This window comes from Phyllobates terribilis, unplaced genomic scaffold (genome assembly GCF_046119375.1).
Source record: "Phyllobates terribilis strain yellow unplaced genomic scaffold, ASM4611937v1 Scaffold_4__5_contigs__length_816908805, whole genome shotgun sequence".
In the NCBI taxonomy this organism is placed as follows: Eukaryota; Metazoa; Chordata; class Amphibia; order Anura; family Dendrobatidae; genus Phyllobates; species Phyllobates terribilis.
The window spans coordinates 603,212,601-603,239,643 of record NW_027362764.1 but is presented as its reverse complement, the minus strand read 5'-3'; the positions used below and the strand labels follow the sequence as shown (position 1 = coordinate 603,239,643).

At 41.1% G+C, this 27,043-nt stretch overlaps 1 protein-coding gene across 5 annotated transcripts in view; it reads left to right on the top strand.

Moving 5' to 3' along the window:
- NOL4 (nucleolar protein 4) overlaps positions 1 to 27,043 on the top strand; it is a 406,127-nt gene that overhangs the window by 276,803 nt on the left and 102,281 nt on the right. For all 5 annotated transcript variants that reach the window (XM_073679225.1, XM_073679222.1, XM_073679220.1 and 2 more), the window contains exon 6: positions 20,700 to 20,983. In XM_073679225.1, coding sequence (XP_073535326.1) covers positions 20,700 to 20,983 — 284 coding nt within the window. The remainder of the gene's footprint in view (positions 1 to 20,699; positions 20,984 to 27,043) is intronic.

Below are 27,043 nucleotides of genomic sequence, written 5' to 3'. Positions count from 1 at the left end.
CCGGGTGCACAGCAAGAGAAAGGTTGGATCCTGCCCGAGGGATGCCACATCTGCATCGACAGAACTGGCCGGCCAAGAAAACCCATGCTTGAGATGAAGAGTAGAACTGTAGATGAAGGCTTGTATAGGAGCGATGGAGGAATAAATGAGAATAACACAAGTCCGAGGAGACTGTCCCATGAAAGAGAGGAGTTAATGTCTGGCCTATGAACAGATGACCTACTTATATAGATAAACACTAGTCATGCTACATTTCACTATTACTATCAGCTTATTATATTAATATGTGATAAAAAAAACCTCTTTAAGTAAAAAAGTAACTAAGATGAACATCTTACGCTTTTTTTCAGGTGTTGACTATAGCTCCGTTCACACTAGAATATTCCCATTTGCCAGCATTTGCTACTTGGGTGTGGAAAAATTGTAGGTATAGTTACTGTAAGTTAGGTCTTATTCAGTCCTTTATTTTTCAAGTTTGTGTTCTACAAATTATTGTCTTTGGGGCTGTTCAAATATCCAAGCTTTTTGCAGATTGAGTATCTGCCGAAAAAAATAAAAAGGTAACATGTCCATTTTTTGTCCATGTCAAAGATCAAACTTGCTAATACAAGTCAATGGGTCCATGAAAACCAGTCCTTTTTTTTCTCATAAGCAAAAATAAAATGAACCTCTGAATGAGGCCTTAGGAGGATGTTAGACCACACTTTTTTAATAATGCTTCTATGGATTTTTTTTGGATTGGTCAATAGCAGTGTATATCGAAATCAATATAAACGGTGTCAGAAAGCAGGCCCTGGAGACCTCTTATGCCATATGTGCAGTGTGCTGCTATCTAAACTGGGATACTATCAGAGGGAATCACTGTAGTATGCATGTAAACTAAACACATACTTGAGATTACGGTATGTATTATTGTTCTGGTTTGAGGAATATCATTTTAGGCTGTTGTCGAGTGCCCCCCCAAATCTACATCAGCCAATTCCAAAAAATGTGATGTGTAAAATGAAGAGCAAATGAAAACGCAATGATTTGGATATTTCTTCTAGACTTATTTTATTCATAACAGAAAATAGAACACAGATCAGAAGTTAAACGTTAGACATTTTTCCATTTAATTTGAAAAAGTCACATGACTGTATAAAAAGAGAATGTTACAGAGGCAGAGTCTCTTAGAAGCAAAGATGGTCAGAGGTTCACCAATCTGTCAACAATTATGTCTAAAAAATGTTTAACAATTTCAGAAAAAAGTTCCTCAATGTAAAATTGCAAAGCATTTGAATATCCCACCACCGTCTACTGTATAGTATGTAGTATCAAATGATTCAGGATTCTGGAGAAATCCATGTGCGCAAGAGACAAGGCCGACTGTCAGTATTGGATTATTGGGATCTACAGGCCCTTAGATGGCACTGCAATAAAAAAGGCATGATTTGTTTGTGCAAATGACTGCATGGGCTCAGGAATACTTCCACAAATCATTGTCTGTGACTACAGTTCACTGTACAATCCACAAACGCAAGTTAAAGCTCTAGCATGCAAAGATGAAGCCATATGTCAACATTATCCAGAAACACTGCTGTCTTCACTGGGCCAAATCTTCTTTAAAATGGCCTGAGGCAAATGGAAAATTGTTCTGTGCTCAAATTAATTAAATTTTGAAACTCTTAATGGAAACCACAGATGCCGTGTCCTGCAGACTCAAGAGGAGAGGGACCATCCAGTTTGTTAGCAGCACAAGGTTCAGAAGCCTGCACCTCAAATGTTATGGGGTTGCATTAGTGCATGTGGCATGGGTCGCTTACACATCTTGAGAGTCCTTATCAATGCTGAGCATTATATAGAGGTTTTAGAACAATATATGCTCCCATCCATACAATGTCTGTTTCAGGGAAGACCTTGCATGTTTCAGCAATATGATGTAAACCACATACTGCATCCTTCACATCAGCATGGCTTCACAGAAGAGTTTGGGTGATAAACTGGCCGCCTGCAGTCCAGACATTTCGTACATTTACGAAACATTTGGTGCATGATGAAACAATAAATCCTGCAAAAAAAAACTAGGACTGTTGAGCATCTAGAATCCTCTATCAGACAATAATGTGACAACCTTTCTCTCCAAAAACTCCAGAAAATTGGTCTCCTCACTTCCCAGATATTTACAGACTGTTGTAAAGATAAGAGGGAATGCTATATAAAGGTAGACATGGCCCTATCCTAACTTTGTTTTAGATATGTTGCTACAATCTAAAAACTCTGCAAACTGAACAAGTTAATTTTTTCAAATTAAATGGAAAACTGTCTGCCGTTCAACTTCTGATCTGTGTCCTATGTTCTGTTGTGAATAAGTTTTCTTTACATTAAACTGTGAGTCACAACTTTTTAGGAAATGGGGTTGTAGAGATGAAAAAATGAAGCCACAAGCACACGTTGTTTCACAGGAGAACCTATAAATGGACCTTAGAGAAGTATCATAAAATGCCAATAAATGATGCCTACATACAGTAGCTTGGCCTTAGTTCCCCTCCTCCCAACTGCCTGGATTCCCTTGTAAATCAGATGTTAGTGAAGCGAACAGTCAGTGGTTTCATTGCACGAACACTCATATCATAACAAACATTAGACAAAGCCTTATTGATTACAGCATATTTTTTTTTAGAATTGTATTTATAAGAACACACTATCTTAGAAGCAAAATCTTTTATTTCTTGTCCACCTCTGCAGCAAAGTACCTGGTCTCTTATGGATGCATCCAACAAGTGCAACTTCATAGAGAGAAAACAATGTGAACGTGTTGCTGTATTCCCCATGAGGTCCAAAAATACAGTGGATAGCAACTACAGATGCTTCACCATGCATTTTGGAGTGTTTGTTGGTGTAAGTCAGGAGAATTGTCTGCTTGTCACCGTAGGCTACCAGAGTAAAACAAAAAAAAGTTTTGCTGAATGCCATGATTTATATGGTATAGCACAGCAGGCTGTGCATACATAAAACCCTTAAAAAACTATCTTTATTTAAATTGTATTAAAAAGACACCAGTAAACCCCTAGTGAGACCAGAAAACAAAATAAAGCCAGTCAAGAATACTAGGCCGACTGGAAAGGACCAATAGAAAAAACCATCAACCTACTAATTGGTGCTGTCTCCTATTATTGGATATGTAGATGTATCACATAGAGATAAGTATTCAAACAGAGACAACACAAATCCACTACACCAATTATATCATACTCATAAGACAGTGCGATAGATATATTGCCCAGGATCACCACCTTAGGCCTAAGTAACCCTGGCAGATGTAACTACTTGCCCTGCCTGGCAGTGGAGGTTGGCACCCTATATAGCGAGGTTTTGGCACCCCCCGCTCCACGGCGGCTGTCCCTCCCTTTCCCTCACTGTCTCTAGTATAGCAGTATAACTGCGGGAACCTAAGCTAGACAGAGTCCAACTAGCTAGACGGGAGGGAGGGTGGTATTACAAAATGTTACTTATCGTTTATGATGTCCATAGATGGATCAAGTTTTCAAATCACTGCCTCTGCCTTGACGCGTTTCCCTGTTATAGGTTCATCAGGAGGCCACAATCCATATAGTGAAGAGGTGCAGATAGAGTGATATTTAGATGTTAGATGCCCATGATAGTGTACATAAAAGAAGCTACGTTTTTGTTTTTTTGTAAGTGGTGGTTCAAAAATGTTCCCTGCTTTGGGAGTAGCATAAGGTTTGTTTTTTGTTAAATGAAGAAATGAAGAAGCTATAAATGTTTAACAAACCGTTCAAAGGTTATGCCTATTTTGGAATCAGCAACATTAAAGCACCACTCCAGTGTTTGTTTTTTCAGTTCTGGAGTGGTGTTTTAAGTGTAAGCCCCCAGCCTCCGGTGATATACTCACCCTCCAGTGTCTTCCCCGGTTTTCAGCCACCGCTCCAGTCCCCTTGCGCCATCTTGTGAGCGCAACTTCTGACAGCCGGAAGTCAGAAGCTCCGCTCACAAGCTCTCAATACAAGTCTCTGAGAGCCAGAACGAGGCCAGAACAAGGTTCTCATAGACTTGTATTGAAAAGTGACCTCCAACGTGCTCCAGCATATACTGGAGCGCGCCAGCAGGTCACTTTTCTCAGGAGACAGACCAGAGCGGCGTGGGAAACCAATGAAGGTGGCAGAAGGTGAGTATATGACAGGGGGCAGGGGACTTAGGTTTAAAGCACCAATCCACCAATGTAATAAAAAAAATGCTGGAGTGGGGCTTTAAAGAAAAGCAGTAATGGCTTTTTAACAAGGCGTACAAAAAACTGTCCCTATTATTTTTGGATCAGCAACAGGTTTGCTGCTGGCAAAATGAAGAATCAATTGCTTTTTACCATGCCATCCAAAAATCCTCTTTTTGGGAGCAGGAACAGGGTTACTGTTTTGAAAGTGAAAAAGCAATGGCTTTCTAAAAATCTGTGCAAAACTTATCACTTTTGTGGGAGCAGTTTCAGGTGGTCTATTTCTCCTGTACAGTGTAGGGTTCCAAGTAGCAGTATATTATAACTATAGAACACAATGGACAAGTAGGAGATGTGTGTGGCCGTCTATCAGCAGTGGCAATTGTAGTAGAATATGATGGGGCAGGCAAAGAGATCTTTGTCAGTCTAGGACCAGCACCGGCAGCCCCGGCAGCAGCATTACAATATGGCTGTAAAACATAGTGGACAGGTAGGAGATGTGTGGACGGCATGGCTTTCTTTTGGCTTTGACAATAGTAGTTGCAGAAGCCACACAGTACAGAATAGGATGGGACAGGCAAGGAGATGTCTGGCTGTATATGTTCAACACTGGCCGCCCCACCAGCAGCAAAGTATAGATATAACATGAATTAACAAAAGTATAATATGCCAACTCTCAAAGTGTTAAAATGTAAACAGATTTATTGAATAAATACATTGAATAAAATATATGCATTTTTAATGTGCGTATATCTACAATTTAAATTGTATTTGCATAGTTGGTTCAAATCCAGATCTATATAATTGTGGGGCCCTCACAGTGAAAATAAAAAAATCTATATAAAAATGCCAGCAAAAAAATAGGATAAAAATCTCAATGTGTGGTATAATGAATGTCCATTCTTACTGACATATAGTTGCAGATGAATCCTGGAGATGTTAATAGTATTCTGCATACACTATTGGTTACTCATAGTTAGGGGATGAACCTGGGATGTGAGTGGAAAGTATTGGAAGCATTGCAGCTTTAATGGTTAGATAAATGTGGATGCACAAGATGACGTTATATGTAAGAACATGGGTCCACAGAATATCATTAAAGTCCATAGGGCGTCGCTGGGTAGCTTGAGGATTAGTCCACAACCGCTTTGGGTTATTAAGTATATGTTTTCGCCCAGGGTGCGTGAAATAGGTCTGGTTCAGTCACCATATAGAGCGGCGGCTGTAACCGCACCCCTGGCCGTGACTGACACTGGCACTGCATTAGGGCCGGCTGTCAGTCAGTGCCGGCTGTCAATCAGGGCCGGGGCGCGGTTACAGCCACCGTTCTGTATACTCAGATCAGTGACTGAACCAGCAGCGGCGCCGCCCCCCGTGACTGGAACGCTGCCAGGAGGAATAAAGATCATTTTCTACCTGCAGAGTTTGGCTAAGTGCAGGCGCCGGGCAGGTTAGAAACGTTATTAAGCTTCCGATTAACTCTATATCTGCAGGTTAATAGCGTTTTTTCTGGTGACAGGTTCCCTTTAACAGCCTCAACTGGTCCTTACATGGTGATCTGAAAGTCAGAAGTGTGAAACTTGCCGTTGTCACATTTTTAGTTAAACTGCTATGTGTGAATATTCCTAATTTTGGACCAGGACCACTGGTGAACACATTTGGTGCAACCTGTGCAGCCACACAGGGACATGAGAGGTGAGGGGGGCGACTCCTACCTCCAAAGCAGGTGGGATTGGGCATTATGATGAGCTATTGGGCCGATATTTTGTTCTTGTCTAGGGGCGCTCTTCTGTCTGTGCCCGCTTCTGGTCAGGACTATTGGCTGTAATACTTTAATAGAATTGCCTTATGTGCAAGTGGCCTTAAAAAATGAAAAATCAGTTTTTATTTTAAGAGATTTTAATTGCTGGATCCCAGGCGATCTCTCCACACTTACTTATGCTGTTGAATAAAACATTATAGAATTGTGCTGGGACTACTAGACACACCTGTTTCCTCTGGGGTCAGGGTCCACAATGCTGAAAAGCCTCAAAAGTAATCAGCTCTGTATGAGCCTCTACAGAAACAGCTGGGTGTTGTAAGATAGGACTTGTTTGCACAGCGCTGTGTACTTGGCCCATATGTGGAGTCCGTGTTACAATACACACAGCTATATTTTTATACATCCATATTTGAGAAAGTTTCACAAATATGTTCTATGTATTTCACATGGGAAAACCCAACAAAGTAAAAAAAAAAATCAAAGCTGTAAGAAAATAAACCCATGTGACTGATCACAGGAGACGGCGAAATGTTTGAAGACAGCAGCGCCACCTACTGTCCAGCACTGAAAAAGCCAGTAACGGAGTTGGTAATGTTTGCTCAGCAGAAGTCCCGCTGGCAGATCCAATACTTAGCATTTACACCCTGCCTTTATTTATGAACGTACAGCATTATATTATCATTAATGCTAAAGAATATAAAAGAAGAGTGGTTCAAAATCCCAGTTGAGATGTGTAAGAAGCTTGTTCATGGATATAGGAAGCGAGTGATTGCAGTTTTTTATTCCCAAGGATGTGACACCAAATATTAAGTTGAGGGTGCCAACAATTTTATCTGGACCATTTTGGGGGTTTTGTTTGAAATTATGTCCAATTTGCCTTTTTTTCCCCTTTTTTTTGTGTTGTTCCAATACACACAAAGGAAATAAACGTGTGTATAACATAACATATGTGACTGCATTAAATTTTTGGGAGAAAGACTTCATTTTCTGGAACAATTTCAAGGGTGCCAACACTTTCGGCCATGACTGTATAGTAGTATCATTTAACATTTGAATATTTTTTTGTCCATTAATTTATCATTTTTTGTTCATTGATAGCGTGTGTGTGTATATATATGTATATACATATATATATATATATATATATATATATATATATATAATATACATACACTGTCATCCTAATTCTAACATTTGGGCTTCTTAAAAAGAAAGTGAAATATATATATATTTTTTATGCACTTTTTGCACTTTATAATGTAATTGTCCTTTAAATGGATGACCTGATATATACTTCACCTGTATACTCTGCACTTTGCTTGAAAAAGGCTGTATTCAGCCGAAACATTGCCACAGCTCTTGCTGAGCTAATAAATCATCTATTTTTGGAGTGCTGTTTCTACTATTTTTTTCATATATATAGATAGATAGATAAAAATGATATAAATTAAAGACAGCACCATTTCATATTATTCACTAGTGGGTGCCAAGCCTCCAAACAGTCTGTCCAAACTGCTGCATGTCAATAGAAAAAATATAAAGAGGCAGCACTCCAAGAAATGTTTGAAAAAAATGGACTTTAATGAGCCCAAAGGCGACGTTTCGGTTCACAGAACCTTTCTCAAGCCTATTTTTGGAGTGCTGTTTCTACTATTTTTTTCATATATATAGATAGATAGATAGATATATAGATAGATAGATAGATAGATAGATAGATAGATAGATAGATAGTCAATGTATCATTTAAACACTTAATCACCCTCTGGTGCTCCAGACACTGAAGACACGGGAGCTGATGAGCGCTTCTTGTGTTATTTTTAGCTTAAACCGTGGTTAATCCGCCACTGACTTTGGGCTCCTTCTCTGTTCATTCAACTTGATCTTCTGTATCCTTGCATAAATCATGAGTCCGGTGACGGCGCGGGGCAGATCCATGCATTACGTAGATGTGTGTGCCTGTAGTAAAATGTAGAGCCAGCCCGGAAACACAATGAGAGAGAGTTATATTCCCTGCTGAAGCGGTATGGTATCATGACATCTTTGTATAAGTATATAGATAATACAGTACAAAAACTCGCTCTTCTAAGAAAAACATGAAAAAGTAAAGCGTAAAGGCCCATGTACATGGAGTGACAGCAGCCAAGCTGATCTTCCAGTACAATTTTCGGCAAGTAAAATATTCTTATTGTATCTGTTATCTTAGATAGCGTTGCTCAGAAGTTCACCTGTTTTTTTTCTCTTGTGAAACCGGCAAGTGTTACCTTATGTTTTATAAAATTGATCCCTGTCTTTTAAACATATTGAAACATATGACAGATTCTGTGTGTACAATTGTAATTTCGATTTAGAATGATAAATGCAAACAAAATAGTTACTTGATATAAGGTATGCATGTTTAAAGAAAAATAAGTTTAACTAATTAGATTAATAAAAATTTAGAAAAATTAGCCGGACTATATTCACACTGGCCATTAAACAGACAAAACCTATGATGGAAACAAAATGAACATATACTCTGCTGTAAGTAAGTAAAAGGTAATAATGCATATAAATAACATTGGGTACTTAGTAAACACTGTTTTTGATATATAAAAAACAAAACGTAAAAGCCTCGTCAAGAGATGGCTTCAATGCTTATTTTCATCGAAAGCACTGTTTACTAAGTACCCAATGTTATTTATATGCACTATTACCTTTTACTTACTTACAGCAGGGTATACGCTCATTTTGTTTTCACCTTAAGTGTTATTTAGATTATTAGAAGAGAATTGGGGGGGATTTTGCTAATAATGATGCACCATTTGTGCTTGCCTCTAAAAGGCCGAATTGCCGTCGTCTTTGTACTCCCAAGGATCCCAGCCTAAGCATTATAGGAGATCGTCATTGCTTCTAAACATTACAATATTGTAGTACTGCTTACATAGAACAAATGATCAATCACAGATTTAAATTTGCAAGGGGGACTAAAATATAAAGTATATATGGAGAAATAAAAAATAAAGTTTGAATCACACTCCATATCATTTCAAAAATAAATTAAAAACACACACTATATATATATATATATATATATATATATATATATATATGTCAGCAGTTCCTGCAACATGAAGGCATTAAAGCTATGGACTGGCCCGCCCGTTCCCCAGACCTGAATCCGATTGAGCACATCTGGGACATCATGTCTCGCTCCATCCACCAACGTCACGTTGCACCACAGACTGTCCAGGAGTTGGCGGATGCTTTAGTCCAGGTCTGGGAGGAGATCCCACAGGAGACCATCCGCAACCTCATCAGGAGCATGCCCAGGCGTTGTAGGGAGGTCATACAGGCACATGGAGGCCACACACAATACTGAGTCTCATTTTGACTTGTTTTAAGGACATTACATCAAAGTTGGATCAGCCTGTAGTGTGTTTTTCCACTTTAATTTTGGGGGTGACTTCAAATCCAGGCCTCCATTGGTTAATAAATTTGATTTCCATTGATGATTTTTGTGTGATTTTGTTGTCAGCACATTCAACTTTGTACAGAACAAAGTATTCAATGAGAATATTTCATTCATTCAGATCTAGGATGTGTTATTTGAGTGTTCCCTTTATTTTTTTGAGCAGTGTATATATATATATATATATATATATATATATACTGTATATATTGTGGCATTCATAAAAGTCTGGTCAATGTAAATGTAGAATTACCTACACTAAACACTAGAATTTTTTTTTCCGGTGGCTGCATCTCCCCCAAAAAATGCAATAGAAAACCTATCAAAGAATCATCTATTTCAAAATGGTATAAAAAAATCGTCAGGTATCATCGTAAAAATCAAGCCTTCATACAGGTCCATGACGGAAAAATAAAAAAAGTTGATTATTCAGCACGGCTCAGGCAGGTTTGACCTGTTGTTGTTTTCCAGTATTGTCCCAAGTAGAAAAATAACAAAAAAATTTGCTAAGTGACTAATACTTTGCACAGGGGCTTCATAATTATGGGATTTAGCCACAACATCATCATTTTAATTTTATTAAATACAATGAATGCTATACTACCATTAACTACCGTATTTCTTCTGAACACTTTCGGGGATGCCCATTTTGGAGACACAAACAGCCCCCTTGTATTACTTCTAATAGTTGTACTAATGGTAGTACTTCCAGATTATATACATTATAAGATATCTTTGTTTTATAACAATGGAATTACTAGATCCCCTCCTTTATAACTGTTCCAATGTAGACGCTGTGACAGAATGACAAGGAGATGTCCGGTGGACGGCACAAACCACAGATGCAACAGGATAATATAGGGGGAAGGAGGGCCCTAGCGCTGGGGAACGGGGGAAGGGACACTGCCTTATGCCAACCTGTGTCTGTCCCTAAGCTCCCCTATCGTCCCTAGACGGGTCCTACCCCCCGTGCGCGATCACGTGCCTAAGCCCTCGCTGGCCCTAGACTTAATCTGACTAGTGAGCGGGCCAGCGAAATACTAATCTCACCACTACAATAGGACAACACGAGAAAGGTAAGACAAACAATGGGAAGATAACAACACAAAATACACTTAGCTTTCTAACAGGAAACTTCACCGCTGTAACTGCAACAAACACCACAGCTTCCCCAGAGACAGGCTCCTTCAAAGAGGTCAAGGATAGAAAGAATTATAACCGGCGGTCAGCTGATGGATCATATACCCAGCCTATTTTGACCCTAAAGACCTTGGCATTTTTGTCAATTCTGACCAGTGTCCCTTTACGAAGTAAAAACTCTGGAACACTTCAACGGATCCTAGCGATTCTGAGATTGTTTTTTCGTGACATATTGGGCTTCATGTTAGTATTAAATTTAGGTCGATAATATTTGCGTTTATTTGTGAAAAAATCAAAAATATGGGAAAAATGTTGAAAATTTCGCAATTTTCAAATTTTGAATTTTTATTCTGCTAAACTAGAGAGTGATGTGACAGAAAATAGTTAACATTTCCCACATGTCTACTTTACATCAGCACAATTTTGGAAAAAAAAAAATTTTGGTAGGAAGTTTGAAGGGTTCAAAGTTCATCAGCAATTTATCTTTTTTCCAGCAAAATTTACAAAACCATTTTTTTTAGTGACCACATCATATTTGAAGTCCCTTTGAGGGGTGTACATGACAGAAAACACCCAAAAGTGACACCATTCCAAAAACTGCACCCCTCAAGCTACTCAAAACTACATTCATGAAGATTATTAACCTTTCAGGTGCATCACATGAACTAAAGCAACATGGAAGAAAAAAATGAAGATTTTAATTTTTCTAACAAAAATTTTCTTCTAGCCTAAATTTTTTAATCTTCACATGGGTAACAGGATAAAATGCATCCTAAAATTTGTTTGGCAATTTGTTCCATTTCACTTTTTGAATGGAAAATTAGCTCCAAAAGTCAAATTGCGCTCCTTCCCTTCTGAGCCCTGCCATGCGCCCAAACAGTGGTTTATGACCACATATGAGGTATTGGTGTACTGAGGAGAAATTGCCCAACAAATTTTAGGATGCATTTTATCCTGTTACCCATGTGAAAATTAAAAAATTTAGGCAAAAATAATTTTTTTGTGAAAAAAAAAGTACTTTTTCGTTTTCACAGATAAATTTGTGAAGCACTTAGGGGTTTAAAGTGCTGACTATGCATCTAGATAAGTTCCCTGGGGGGTCTAGTTTCCAAAATGGGGTCACTTGTGGGGGAGCTCCAATGTTTAGGCACACAGGGGCTCTCCAAACGCAACATGGTGTCGCTAACAATTTCGGCTCAAATTGTTAGCGGACACCATGTTGTGTTTGGAGAGCCCCTGTGTGCCTAAACATTGGAGCTCTCCCACAAGTGACCCCATTTTGGAAACTAGACCCCCCAAGGCACCTATCTAGATGCATAGTGAGCACTTGGAACCCCCAGGTGCTTCACAAAATAATCCGTAAAAATGAAAAAGTATTTTTTTTTCCACTTTTTCATTTTTATGAATCAATTTGTGAAGCACTTGGGGGTTCCAAGTGCTCACTATGCATCTAGATAGGTGCCTTGGGGGGGGTCTAGTTTCCAAAATGGGGTCACTTGTGGGGGAGCTCCAATGTTTAGGCACACAGGGGCTCTCCAAACGCAACATGGTGTCCGCTAACAAACTGGAACCATGTCGCGTTTGGAGAGCCCCTGTGTGTCTAAAGATTGGAGCTCCCCCACAAGTGACCCCATTTTGGAAACTAGACCCCCCAAGGCACCTATCTAGATGCATGGTGAGCACTAGGAACCCCTGGGTGCTTCACAAATAGTTTCATAAAAATGAAAAAGTGTAAAAAAATAAATACTTCTTCATTTTTACGGATTAATTTGTGAAGCACCTGGGGGTTCCAAGTGCTCATTATGCATCTAGATAGGTGCCTTGGGGGGTCTAGTTTCCAAAATGGGGTCACTTGTGGGGGAGCTCCAATGTTTAGGCACACAGGGGCTCTCCAAACGCGACATGGTGTCTGCTAACAAATTGAATGGAAAATCGGCTCAAATTGTTAGCGGACACCATGTTGCGTTTGGAGAGCCCCTGTTTGTCTAAACATTGGAGCTCCCCAACAAGTGACCCCATTTTGGAAACTATACCCCCAGGGAACTTAACTAGATGGGTGGTGAGCATTTTGAACCCCCAGGTGATTCACAAATTAATCCGTAAAAATTAAAAAGTATTTTTTTTTTACACTTTTTCATTTTTACGAAACAATTTGTGAAGCAACTCGGGGTACCAAATGCTCACTATGTATCTAGATAGGTGCCTTGGGGGGTCTAGTTTCCAAAATGGGGTCACTTGTGGGGGAGCTCCAATGATTAGGCACACGGGGCGCAGGAGGGTGCACGCTCAGGCACACGCGGCGCAGGAGGGGGCACGCTCAGGCACACGCGGCTCAGGAGGGGGCACGCTCAGGCACACGCGGCGCAGGAGGGGGCACACTCAGGCACACGCGGCGCAGGAGGGGGCATGCTCAGGCACACGTGGCGCAGGAGGGGGCTGAGGAGATGGAAGAGCCAGCAGCAGCAGGGGGGGTGATCACTGGGGCAGAAGGGGGCAGAAAGGGGGGCAGGAGCGGGCAGCAGCAAGCGGGGGTAGGAGCCGGCAGGCAGTAGCTGGGAGCAGCAGGGGGGGTGATCACTCAGATGGGGGGGTGATCACTGGGGGAAGGGGGTGATCACTGGGGGAGGGGGTGATCACTGGGGGGAGGGGGTGATCATTGGGAGGGGGGGTGATCACTGGGGGGGTGATCACTTGGAGGGGGGGTGATCACTGTGAGGGGGGATGGTGGGTGAGATCACTGGGACTGGGGGATGGTGGGTGTGATCACAGGCGCAGGGCATTTACACTGAGCCTGCTGCTGCCTGTGATCACAGTCCACCGGCTGTCAGAAGGAAAGCAGCAGCCGGTGGATGAAGACGTGGAAGATGGAGGGAGCCGAGGTCGGGGTGTAGGTAAGAAATTGGGAGGGGGTGGAGGGGGTAGTGGAGGGGGGGGTCGGGGGGAAGTGGGGGCAATACTACCTGCTGCGGATCAGCGGCGGCGGATCAGCTGCAGCGGCGGTAGACTCTCCACGGTGGCGGCAGCAGACGATCCACGGCGGCGGCAGCAGGCGATCCACGGGTGCAACAGAAGACGATCCACGGCGGCAGCAAGATGATCCACGGCGGCAGCAGACGATCCAGGGACGGGATGGAGCTGGGAAGTTTCAGCCATCATGAACAACTCCCTCCACATCTGATTGGGGCTAGTGTCCATGTGACGCTAGCCCCCCCAATCAGATCTGGGGGGAGGGGGGACAGAGGTGACACTCCCCCCAGCCAATGGCTGATGCTATATGCATCAAGCCATGCCCAGATAGTAAATATTTCACCAATTTCCATTGGTGAAATATTTAATTCATTCCGATTGGCAGTTTCACTAAAGTGAAAGTGAAACGGCCAATCGGGGGGGTTTTAGGCACGGGGGGGTTAATCCACCACCTGTGGGGTCAACTACAAGTGTCACAGTTGCAGTGACACCTGAGCGAACCCGCTCGCTGGGGCTGCAGGGGCGCGATCCCTCCATGTCACAGACGCTGTGACACGGGTCGGGAACAAACTGATTTCCATGTCACAGACGCTGTGACACGGGTCGGGAAGGGGTTAAAGGGAGGTGGGAATGGCACCAACCAACATCAGCTGACTGTCCTCAAAAGGCTGCCAGCAAGAGACTAAGATTAACCCTTACTGGACTAAAAGGAAAAAACTACATTTAAATTACAGCATACCCAGAGCTGCCGCGAATCCCCAAATTATTTGTGACAGACACACAGCGCCTAGAGACACCGGGTGGGACACGAGCCCAATGTGGCACCAAGGAGTGGACGCCAGCAAGCCACTGCCTTGGTCAGAGCGCTTATTGATCTAGTTCAATGAGATGAATCTGCACCCCGGTTAAAGGAAATCCTGTCTCTGTGAACTGTATGTGCAAAGTGACTTCTGCTCACAAGAGATTATGTGGAGATCACACACATTTCTGCTTGAAACATATTAAACATGTCGCTGCTGTTCTTTCATTTTGGCTCCTTAGAGGAATTGCCACTTTAAACTTTTATTTACTAAGGACGCTTCTTGCTGACAAGCGAGCTCACAATTCATTAAAATTAGAAGGTGCTTGACAAGCTAAAGCCGCCTTCTTGCCCATTCATCACAGCGTTATCTCTGCTGCCTTACATTGAATAACTAACTTGCCAGCGCACAATCTAAATAATATTATACCGCTGTATTTTACTGCTTACAGAAGAACTTTACATTATTGTATATATAATTGATGAAAAGAACATTACCATTACCATAAGCTGTCATCATACTATTCTTCGTCAAGTAATTTCCTCCAGGCTGGTTTCATACCAGGCATTTGCGTGGCATTTGTGTGGGATGGCATCTTACATACAAACGACCACATCAGCTGTTACTTATACAGCACCAGGGAATTATCGGCTAGGCTGTGCCTGGAATTTTGAGTTCATGCAGTTTTATTTAGTAACCAATCTCTATAGAATAAGTGATTGCTCACTGTGCTACCTCTCCCAATTTTTAGATTTATTTTTTTTTTTTAAATACAACCCCAACTCCAAAAAAAAGTTGGAACACTAAATGATAAAAAACCAAGAATGCAAAGATTTGGAAATCTCTCATAGTCTTATTTTATTCACAACAGAACAAAAACACAAATCAGAAGGTCAAAGTTAGACAATTTTACATTTCATTTGAAAAAAAAAAAGATTAATAAGATTAATTTAGAAATCAGCGGCAGCAACACATCTTAAAAAAAGTCAGACAATGTCTACCAATGTGTAGCAATTGCTGGACTTTTGGGAGAGGAATGTTGTCCCATTTTTGTCTGATGTAGGATTGTAGCTGCTCTACAGTCCTGGTTCTTCTTTTTTTCATACTACACCAAATGTTTTCTATTGGTGAAAGGTCTGGACTGCAGGCGGCCAGCATCACCCGAGCTCTTCTTCTGCAAAGCCATGCTGTTGTGATGGATGCACTATGTGGTGTAGCACTGTTTTGCTGAAATATACACGGCCTTTCCTGAAATAAACATTGTCTGGATGGGAACATATGTTGCTCTAAAACCTCTATATAAGGCTCAGCATTATTAGCACCTCTCAAAATGTTTAAGCTGCCCATGCCATAGGCACTAATGCAAGCCAATACCATCAGAGGTGCAGGCTTTTGAACTGTGCGTTGATATCAAGCTGGATGGTCCCTCTCCTCTTAAGTCCGCAGGTCTTGGTGTCTCTAGTTTCCATAAAGAATCTCAAATTTTGATTCTTCTGACTACGGAACAATTTTACATTTTGCCTCAGTCCATTTTGGCCAAAGAAGACAGCAGTGTTTCCAGATTGTGTTGATTTATGGCTGCTTCTTTTCATGATAGAGCATTAACTTGCGTTTGTAGATTGCACGGTGAACTGTGGTCATAGGCAGTGATTTCTGTAGATATTTCTGAGCTCATGCAGTGATTTGCATGACCAAATCATGCCTGTTTTTTTTAATGCAGTGTCTACTGAAGACCGTGGATCACAAGCATCCAATGCTGACCGTCAGCCTTGTCCCTTGTGCACATGAATTTCTCCAGAATGTCTGAATCTTTTGATGATATTATGTATAGTAGATGGTGAAATATTCAATGTATTTGTAATATTACGCTGAGGAACATTTGTCTGAATTTGTTTCAAACTTTTTAGATGCACTTGTTGACAGATTGGTGAATCTCTGACCATCTTTGCTTCTGAGAGACTCTGCCTCCTTAACATGCTCTTTTTATACACAGTCATGTATCTTAATTGAAAATTGACCCTCCAGTTGTTTTTCATTGGTTACACTCTCTTTTCATGCCTTTTTAAACCCTGTCCCAACCTTTTCACACTGCATTCTGTGTCCGAACCCCTGCAAAACAAGATTCGGGTGTACACCGCATGCAGAATTATTAGGCAAATGAGTATTTTGATCACTTCGATACTTTTTATACATGTTGTCCTACTCCAAGCTACATAGGCTTGAGAGCCAACTACCAATGAAGTAAATCTGGTGATGTGCATCTCAGTAATGAGGAGGGGTGTTGACTAATGACATCAACACCCTATATAAGGTGTGTTTAATTATTAGGCAACTTCCTTTCCTTTGGCAAAATGGGTCAGAAGAGAGATTTGACGGGCTCTGAAAAGTCCAAAATTGTGAGATGTCTTGCAGAGGGATGCAGCAGTCTTGAAATTTCCAAACTTTTTGTCACCGAACAACCAAGCGTTTCATGGCAAATAGCCAACAGGGTCGCAAGAAGCATGTTGGCCAAAAAAGGCGCAAAATAACTGCCCATGAATTGAGGAAAATCAAGCGTGAAGCTGCCAAGATGCCAAATCTCCACCAGTTTTGCCATATATCAGAGCTGCAACGTTATTGGAGTATCAAAAAGCACAAGGTGACATGGCCAAGGTAAGGAATGCTGAAAAACAACCACCTTTGAACAAGAAACATAAGATAAAACGTCAAGAATGGGCCAAGAAATATCTTAAGACTGATTTTTCAAAGGTTTTATGGACTGATGAAATGAGGGTGACTCTTGATGGGCCAGATGGATGGGCCAGAGGCTGGATCAGTAAAGAGCAGAGAGCTCCACTCTGACTCAGACGCCAGCAAGGTGGAGGTGGGGTACTCGTATGGGCTGGTATCATCAAAGATGAACTTGTGGGACCTTTTCGGGTTGAGGATGGAGTGAAGCTCAACTCCCAGACCTACTGCCAGTTTCTGGAAGACAACTTTTTCAAGCAGTGGTACAGGATGAAGTCGGTATCGTTCAAGAAAAACATGATTTTTCATGCAGGACAATGCTCCATCACATGCATCCAACTACTCCACAGCGTGGCTGGCCAGTAAAGGTCTAAAAGAAGAAAAAATAATGACATGGCCCCCTTGTTCACCTGATCTGAACCCCATAGAGAACCTGTGGTCCATCATAAAATGTGAGATCTACAGGGAGGGAAAACAGTACACCTCTCGGAACAGTGTCTGGGAGGCTGTGGTGGCTGCTGCATGCAATGTTGATCGAAAACAGATCAAGCAACTGACAGAATCTATGGATGGAAGGCTGTTGAGTGTCATCATAAAGAAAGGTGGCTATATTGATCACTAATTTTTTTGGTTTTTGGTTTTGCATGTCAGAAATGTTTATTTCTAAATTTTGTGCACTGATATTGGTTTACCTGGTGAAAATAAACAAGTGAGATGGGATTATATTTGGTTTTTATTAAGTTGCCTAATAATTCTGCACAGTAATAGTTACCTGCACAAACAGATATCCTCCTAAGATAGCCAAATCTAAAAAAAAAACACTCCAACTTCCAAAAATATTAAGCTTGGATATTTATGAGTCTTTTGGGTTGATTGAGAACATAGTTGTTGATCAATAATAACTATAATCCTCTCAAATACAACTTGCCTAATAATTCTGCACACAGTGTATGTGCCGATGGGGCCATAGACTATAAAGGTGCGCTCTGCATCATTTCGGCCGTGTACGCCTACTGGAAGCGGACACTCAGATGTAGTAGACTGCGTCTGGGTGTCCATCTCCAGTAGGCATATATGGGTGCCAGAACACAGTGTGTAAGCACCCTTAATGTTTTCAAATGAAATAGAAAAATTTCTAACTTTCTTTTTACACAGTTTCCCAACTTTTTTGAAATTGGGGTAATACATTGTCCTAAAGACTCCCTATTAGCTGGAACTTGGCAGGACAAATTAGTACCATTCACAAGGCAAAGTATACAACACATGAATTCTTGCACTAAATTGCTTGGTTTTAGTGTATCTTTTGGGCAATAATTAGTACACCTCTCAGCAGAGCTTTTTCTCCAAAGACCATAGGAGGTAAATTCCTAATGTAAAAGTTTCTAGATACAATTTTAAGCTTCCGAACACCAGTAGTAAGAAATGGCTGTAAAGCATTGGGAGGCCCTGGTAATAAGCGCAGAGGACAGCACCCCATCATTCAGAGAACCCCTGTACTTAATGCTCTGAGGCACGGCATCATAAAATGCTATAGTACTGCAGCCCAATATTCTTTACCTTGTCTTGCGATGCTATGCCGGAGCCGGAGGTTTCTTATAAGAAATGTTGTTACAAGTAACTCTGAAGAGCGTACATAAAAGGATTTTCCTAAAAACCTTAAAGAGATTGTTCATACTTGTAAAAACATTGCTGCTTACTAACAAAAGCAGCACAATAACTGTATATGTATTGTAATTCTGCCCCATTCAATTCAGTGAAGCTGGGTTGCAGTATCAGACACAACCCATGAAGTGGTGGGCACCTGTTTTTGGGAGAAAGCAGCCATGTTTCTCTAATACTGTATATAAATGTAATTTGACTTTTTCCTATCTTCTGACTTGTGGAACCTCTACTGAATATTAGTGGATTTTCGGTTACCCTCTGACTCCTGACTACACCATGTTCTACCAATCAGCACGTTGGTTCCAGTACTCAGACACAATGGATGGTATTTAAAAGGTAGAAACAGCATCAATACAAACCAATGCCACAAGATTACGGTAAATCGGTGATTGTAAGCTCAAAGTAAAATTCCATAAAAGATTCTAAAACAATGGTCCTCACATCCATAATGGGGTGCAATCATTGTTTAGTATACCAGTGCAGTTGTATTGCAACAATTTTTTGCTAGTTCAACTATCAAAACTTGATTTTTTTGGAAAATACCCAGATGGTTTATATGACCTGAAATATTGTAATGTACCATAGCTTAACTTTTGTAGAAAAAGACGGATTAAATTTTACCGTGAACGTTAGCGCTTGTAGTCAAAACACTGGGTTTTTACTTTTATCTTGACCTGTAGGGATTTATGTATCCTACTAATTATTAGAAATTTTAATATTAATTATAAAGCACTGTGCAATATTGTAAAAGCCATGGACAATAACCATTGGGTAATTTATGGTGATGGAATAGAAGACAGGTTGTACTGTGATACAATATGCAGAATGTCAAGGCTAAAACATAGTGTATGAATCTCAGCATATAGAATCCAGTGATAAAAGAGAACAGGATGGAGCAGCAAAGTACTAGATCTGTCAGTAGAACTTTAGCAAAAATGTCCTATAGCTGTAGAATTTAAAACGTTAGATCTTTATTCCATGTTCTTAAAAAATCAGAACAATAGGAGAACAAGGCAACGTTTCGGCCATAACTGGCCTTTCTCCAGCCTCGCAATGCAGGTACATAGCTACATACATAACTTACACAACACATAGCTGTGTTTTGAGGCTTGAGAAAGGCCTGATATCCCCGAAACGTTGCCTTGTCTTCCTATTATTGTGATTATTTAATATTATGGAATGAAGATCTAACTTTTTAAGGATTATCCTCTGGTGCCTCGGGATTCTTGGATATTCTTCTATTTAATATTAAGTAATACAGCACAATTTACATCTAGACCTTGGCTCTAAATATGCCAAGACTTGGCACATTTTGGTGTATAATGTTGCATCAAGTTTTAGACCTATTTCCAATGGCACATTCAATTACTGGACTGCCCCAGTCACCTAAACGATGAAGTCAGTCAGTGATCAGAGCATTTAGGTGGTCAAAGTATTGAACGCCATTAATTCCTGTCACACCGGAGCATCCTGAGCTGGAGCTATCTGATTAGAGCCTCTGGGTGTGCACAATTTTATTATTTTTTACCCATCGTTCCTTTTGTTTCTTTAAGTCGGACAAAATGTGGGCACAAAAAAGTGGCACAAACAAAGGCAACTCTGAGAAGGTGTAAAGTTAGAAAAAGTGCATAAAGATGTGCCAAATTTATGATACTGTACATATAGTATATTTTCAGACTTTTTGGTCTAAGTTTGCCCTGACTAAGTATAGAATATTTATGAGACTCAAGGCTTCCCGGTATATTTAGTGGTCCGGGAATGATGCCCATGTATCCATACATCTGTGAGTAACAGATTAAAGGCTGCGGAGATGATTTGTTTAGTCAGCTCTTAACAAATCGAGGTTTATCTAATGTAATTATTCTACATGTGATGAAAATATGACACATACGTTAGGACGTTTGGTTTTATGGTTGCTTTCTAAGTGCGTTGCTTTTATGAGGCCGTATAAAACCTAAACAGCTGTTTAAAATATATGTTTTGCAGATGATTCCGCTCCGGAGAGTTTTAGTGGTAATGAAACATTGGGACACAGCTCAAATGCAACAGGAGGAGCACACAGCAGGGAGGCAACCGAAGAAAACGGCAATGGAAAACCTAGTTCGGAGCAAGATGAACAGCCATTGAATCTGAGTGACTGTCCACTGCCAACGCCACTAAATTCAGAATTTCCAATAGATGATCACAGTAGTAATGGGAAAACTAAGTACAAGAACCTCTTGATTGGTGACATTAAGATGGAACGAGAAACAAGAGAGAATGGAAGCAAGGTAAGTCATACCGTAGTAGTGTTAACGTGTTGTACAAGGTGAACTGGGTAAGTGATAGGTAAGTCCCAGTATCATACGTGGTGTTGCTTCACCTCGGTCATCCATCTTTGTTCTTGTGTTTAATTTCTTATATATTGACCACTTACCTTGCAACTTTCCTCTAGAAATACACATTGAAATGCCGCTGCCCAAAGAGTTATAAATCTGGTCAAGTAAACCTCATATTAATCGGCTGGGCTTTCTTAGGGTATGTGCACACATTAAATATTTGCAGTAGACATCTCTACGCCTAAAACTTGTCTCTATGCAGATAAAATGCTGAGTAAAATACTCGTGTTTATTTGTTGGTGTTTTTTTCTGTGTTTTTTCCCCCCATTCATTTGAATGGGTGAAAAACGCTGACAAAACGCTGAAAGAATTGACATGCAGCAGATTTGAAACGGAAAAGGAAAAAATAAGCAGCATGGGCATGAGATTTCAGACATCTCGTTCACTACAGTGAATTGCTGCATTTTTTTGCGGCAAAAATGCGAGGAGAAAACGCAACATGTGAAAAGCCCTTATGAACGAAATGAAAAGCGTATCTAACTTTAGATTGTGCTGATTCCTGATAGAAAGATATACTTATTCCTACAGGACAGCATCCTCTAAAGCAGGACTTTATCATGGCCAGGGCCGTAACTACAACCGGGGCAGCCGGGGCACTGCCCCGGGGCCCCAACCACCCAAGGGGCCCCAAACTGATGGTAAAAAATTGTATTTTAATACTTTAATTTCTCATAAAATACGCAGCTCCTATATTTCTGTCAGACAATGTCACCCGGAGGACAGGAGAGACTATCATTTCAATAATTTCCAGGAGCTCTGCCAGCTGTCAATGAATGGAAACCTGCACTGGCCTGGAGAGTCTCACAGCACAAGATTTGTAACAATATGTTAGTCTGGAGATCACAGAGAGTTGGCAAGGCAGGCACAGTGCACACTGACTGTAACAAACTCTCAGCATCATTGAGAGGAGACAGTCTCAGCAGACACAAATATCTCTGTGACAAACTGTGAGAAGCCCTGCTATAGGTCTATACTGCTACGAGGGGGAGGGCGGGAGGGTGGGGGGGGGGGGGTTATAGTCTCCATAATCACACATTCCTCCCGGCTCCACAAATATCTCTGTGACAAACTTGTAAAACTTGCATCATAAACAACAAAATCTATTAAAGGTCTTGCGGAACGTGGTGAAGCCTGTGTGTTGTATACAACAATGCGTAGCAGGCTTCACCACGTTCCGCACAACCTCTAGTGATTGAAATGTTGAGGGGCCCCACTATGAAGTTTTGTCCCGGGGCCCCGAAGTTTATAGTTACGGCACTGATCATGGCTTTCTGTTATCAGTATTGAAACTTTAAAAAAATAAGATTTATCATATGCAATCCTTGGAAATGATAGTTTATACAGTACAGACCAAAAGTTTGGACACACCTTCTCATTTAAAGATTTTTCTGTATTTTCATGACTTTGAAAATTGTACATTCACACTGAAGGCATCAAAACTATGAATTAACACATGTGGAATTATATACTTAGCAAAAAAGTGTGAAGCAACTGAAAATATGTCTTATATTCTAGGTTCTTCAAAGTAGCCACCTTTTGCTTTGATGACTGCTTTGCACACTCTTGGCATCATCTTGATGAGCTTCAAGAGGTAGTCACCGGAAATGGCCTTCCAACAATCTTGAAGGAGTTCCCAGAGATGCTTAGCACTTGTTTTCCCTTTTGCCTTCACTCTGCGGTCCAGCTCACCCCAAACCATCTCGATTGGGTTCAGGTCTGGTGACTGTGGAGGCCAGGTCATCTGGTGTAGCACCCCATCACTCTCCTTCTTGGTCAAATAGCCCTTACACAGCCTGGAGGTGTGTTTGGGGTCATTGTCCTGTTGAAAAATAAATGATGGTCCAACTAAACGCAAACCGGATGGAATAGCATGCCGCTGCAAGATGCTGTGGTAGCCATGCTGGTTCAGTATGCCTTCAATTTTGAATAAATCCACAACAGTGTCACCAGCAAAGCACCCCCACACCATCACACCTCCTCCTCCATGCTTCACGGTGGGAACCAGGCATGTAGAGTCCATCCGTTCACCTTTTCTGCGTCGCACAAAGACACGGTGGTTGGAACCAAAGATCTCAAATTTGGACTCATCAGACCAAAGCACAGATTTCCACTGGTCTAATGTCCATTCCTTGTGTTCTTTAGCCCAAACAAGTCTCTTCTGCTTGTTGCCTGTCCTTAGCAGTGGTTTCCTAGCAGCTATTTTACCATGAAGGCCTGCTGCACAAAGGCTCCTCTTAACAGTTGTTGTAGAGATGTGTCTGCTGTTAGAACTCTGTGTGGCATTGACCTGGTCTCTAATCTGAGCTGCTGTTAACCTGCGATTTCTGAGGCTGGTGACTCAGATAAACTTATCCTCAGAAGCAGAGGTGACTCTTGGTCTTCCTTTCCTGGGGCGGTCCTCATGTGAGCCAGTTTCTTTGTAGCGCTTGATGGTTTTTGCAACTGCACTTGGGGACACATTCAAAGTTTGCCCAATATTTCGGACTGACTGACCTTCATTTCTTAAAGTAATGATGACCACTCATTTTTCTTTACTTAGCTGCTTTTTTCTTGCCATAATACAAATTCTAACAGTCTATTCAGTTGGACTATCAGCTTTGTATCCACCTGACTTCTGCACAACACAACTGATGGTCCCAACCCGATTTATAAGGCAAGAAATCCCACTTATTAAACCTGACAGGGCACACCTGTGAAGTGAAAACCATTTCTGGTGACTACCTCTTGAAGCTCATCAAGAGAATGCCAAGAGTGTGCAAAGCAGTCATCAAAGCAAAAGGTGGCTACTTTGAAGAACCTAGAATATAAGACATATTTTCAGTTGTTTCACACTTTTTTTGCTAAGTATATAATTTCACATGTGTTAATTCATAGTTTTGATGCCTTCAGTGTGAATGTACAATTTTCAAAGTCATGAAAATACAGAAAATCTTTAAATGAGAAGGTGTGTCCAAACTTTTGGTCTGTACTGTATCCCTCAGCTTTTTTATGAAAATACCAGTTCTTCTCTTTACAAGTATATCAGGAAGCTGCCATGTTTTGCAAGATCTTAAAGGGGTTGTCCACTACTTGGACAGCCCCTTCTGGATCCCTATGTTTGCCCACAGTAAAATAATAACACCTGTACTCACCTCTGGTGCCGGCGCCGTTCCATCGGTGTCGGCATTGGCTATCCCTGGACTCGTCTGACATTGTTATGTAACATAATCCCTGTAGCCAATCAGCTCTGGCTTCACTCGCCTCTCCTATGGACGTAATTGACATCCAGGTGAAGTGTGAGGGCAGCTGCAGTTCTCACTTTCTCCGTATGTCTTGATTTGTCCAAAGGAGGGAAGAGTGAAGCGGCCGCTGATTGGCCGGTGGGATCACGTGAGATAATGTCACGTGTGCCCCGGGAGAGTCATTACCAACACCGCTGAAACGGCACAGGAGGTGAGTATGAGGCCACGGCCCCACTATCAGTATTTGGTCAGTGTTCGGTCAGTATTTTTTCTCAGGAGTGAGAACAAAAACCAGGTGAGGAACAATCAGGGAAAAGGTATAATAGAAACAAGTCACCAATTCTGCATTTATCACCCACTCCTGCTTTTGCCTCCCACTCCTGAGAAAAAATACTGACCAAATACTGATAGTGGGGCCATGGCTTAATTGTTATTGTTTTACTGGGAAAACATAGGGATTGAGAAGGGGCTGTCCGAGTAGTGGACATCCGCTTTAATTTAGATCACATAAAGATTGTCGAACTCTGCTTGTATAATTATATAAGCGCTATTTGTTCCTTATTTTGTACCTGTTAATAACAAGTTAATAGCGGGAATTACAGGAATGTGTGTTCATAAGAACATTTTACATACAGTACATGAACAAAACTTGTGGGAAATGCTCTGTTCTTGCAGATTTAGTTCCGTCATTGCTCCCAACAGATCTCTTGTAGATTTGTTTTGTCTACTCATGAAATAAAACAGTAGGTGAAATACTAATGATTATTAAATTAGGTCATTTTTGTTTAGAGCTGGACCAAAAAAAGTCACTTTTGAGAATATTTTTCTTAAAGGAACAATACAACCATGTCTTGTGTTGTCCTGCCACTATGAGTAGAACATTGTCCTACTCTTGTGATATATTATACTAGGCCCTCCAGCCCTGGACTTTGGATGAAAGATGTAGGATCATCTGTGACTGCCGGACCAGAGACTTGGAAACCTCCTCCTACTTGAGGGTATCCTCAATGCCTCTTCAGATTAGTAGTAGACATAAAAAAATTCCCAGCACTGACGTAGCTTAAATGCAACATCTTATTTATTGCATAGAACTGGCTTGAGATGGGCTGAAATGAGTTCTAATATTGTATCGAGATCTATTAGATAAATTAGAGGTTGCATTGAAGCTACGCAATGGACAGGAGTTTTTTGGTGCCTACTGCTTGATTTCCTTCACGTGCTCCATTGAGACAGCGGAGTGCCAGTCCTTGTTGTATACTGATCAGTTGATCAATAAGCCTAGTGGAATGTCATCGTTGTGGCATGACACACATGTGACGTTGTGCCCGGCCTACTAATCAGGAGAGGCAATTGTCTGTCAGGACTTAACCAGTGATTGACCATTTCTCCTAATCCTGCTTACTTTACACCACATGTAAATGACTATGTAGTTTTGGTGTCAGCTCATATTGAAGCTCTTTTTAGTCTATGTTATCACAGTGAATTATACCCCATAATACATCAGTAACTTGTTATTCATCTTCTTAAGGGTAAGTAACAGTGTTACTGTTGTTTCATGCTCATTAAAGGATATATCCGGGACTTTAAGAAAAAATGTGCCTAAACACTAACAGTCAGATAGTTGCTAAAAGAGGCAACTACCTGCCTGTTGTACCCGGCGCCGGTCATTGACCGCTCCTGCTGGAGATTCAGCTGCTCCCTGTCAACAGTGGCAGCTTCTTTTCCTGTTGACAGGGCGGGACTACTGGTGTCATGCTGATTGACAGCCGGCTTCCCCCAATTAGGAAGCTGAGAACCGGCTGTCAATCAGCATGACACCAGTAGTCCCGCCCTGTTAACAGGAAAAGAAGCTGCTGCTCTGTTGATGTGACATCAGCGGAAGTCTGTGTCGGTGGAGAACAGCGCTGGGCAAAACAGGCAGGTAGGTAGCAATGCAAATTTTTTTTTTTTTAAGTCCAGGATATCCCCTTTAATATTTAATATAGTAATTATATATTTAAAAATAAATAAATAATAAAAAATACCCCATTATTTCATGCTCAGTTAATCAAGGGAAATCACTACATTAATGGCCATGTGGACGAGAATTTACGGAGCTCATTCTCATGCTGTGCAAATTTTCTGCGAGGAAATTGACTTGAGATGTAGATTTTGAAATTTGCAAGGTCAGATCTTTCTGTGTATTTGTGAATTTTGCCAGAGATTTACAGTGGACAAATTGTCCCCATGTGCAGTGACCCTTAAAAAGTCTTTACAGGAATTGAAATCTCAGTAACAAGAATATACAACTTGGAACATCAGCCCACCGATTATTAAGCTGTATTTTTTAGCAACTTTTCATTTTTGTTTTGTTATATTTTTTACCATTTTTCTGTGCCCAATTCTTCAAAATGTTGCAGTGGGGTTAATGAATGTTGTGCAAAATCAAAGATGCTTTTTTTTGTCTATTACCTTTTTTGCACCTTTTTAGAGCAAAAAGGCAGATCCTTTAAAATGTCACACGTTAGTCTTTAGCTGAAGGAAAACAAAAATAATGAAACACATTTTGTACTCCACTATGGTACATACTTAATAGATAGCTGTCGGCTGAATGATGGTTCAGCCCTTGGAAGCTATCTTTCCCAACTCCTCCATACAGAAGAGGACTTGCTCTGCCTAGTGCTCCTGTGTATGGAGGAGCGCTCGCTCTGCCAAGTGCGCCTGTGTACGGAGCTGTGTACAGAGGAGCGCT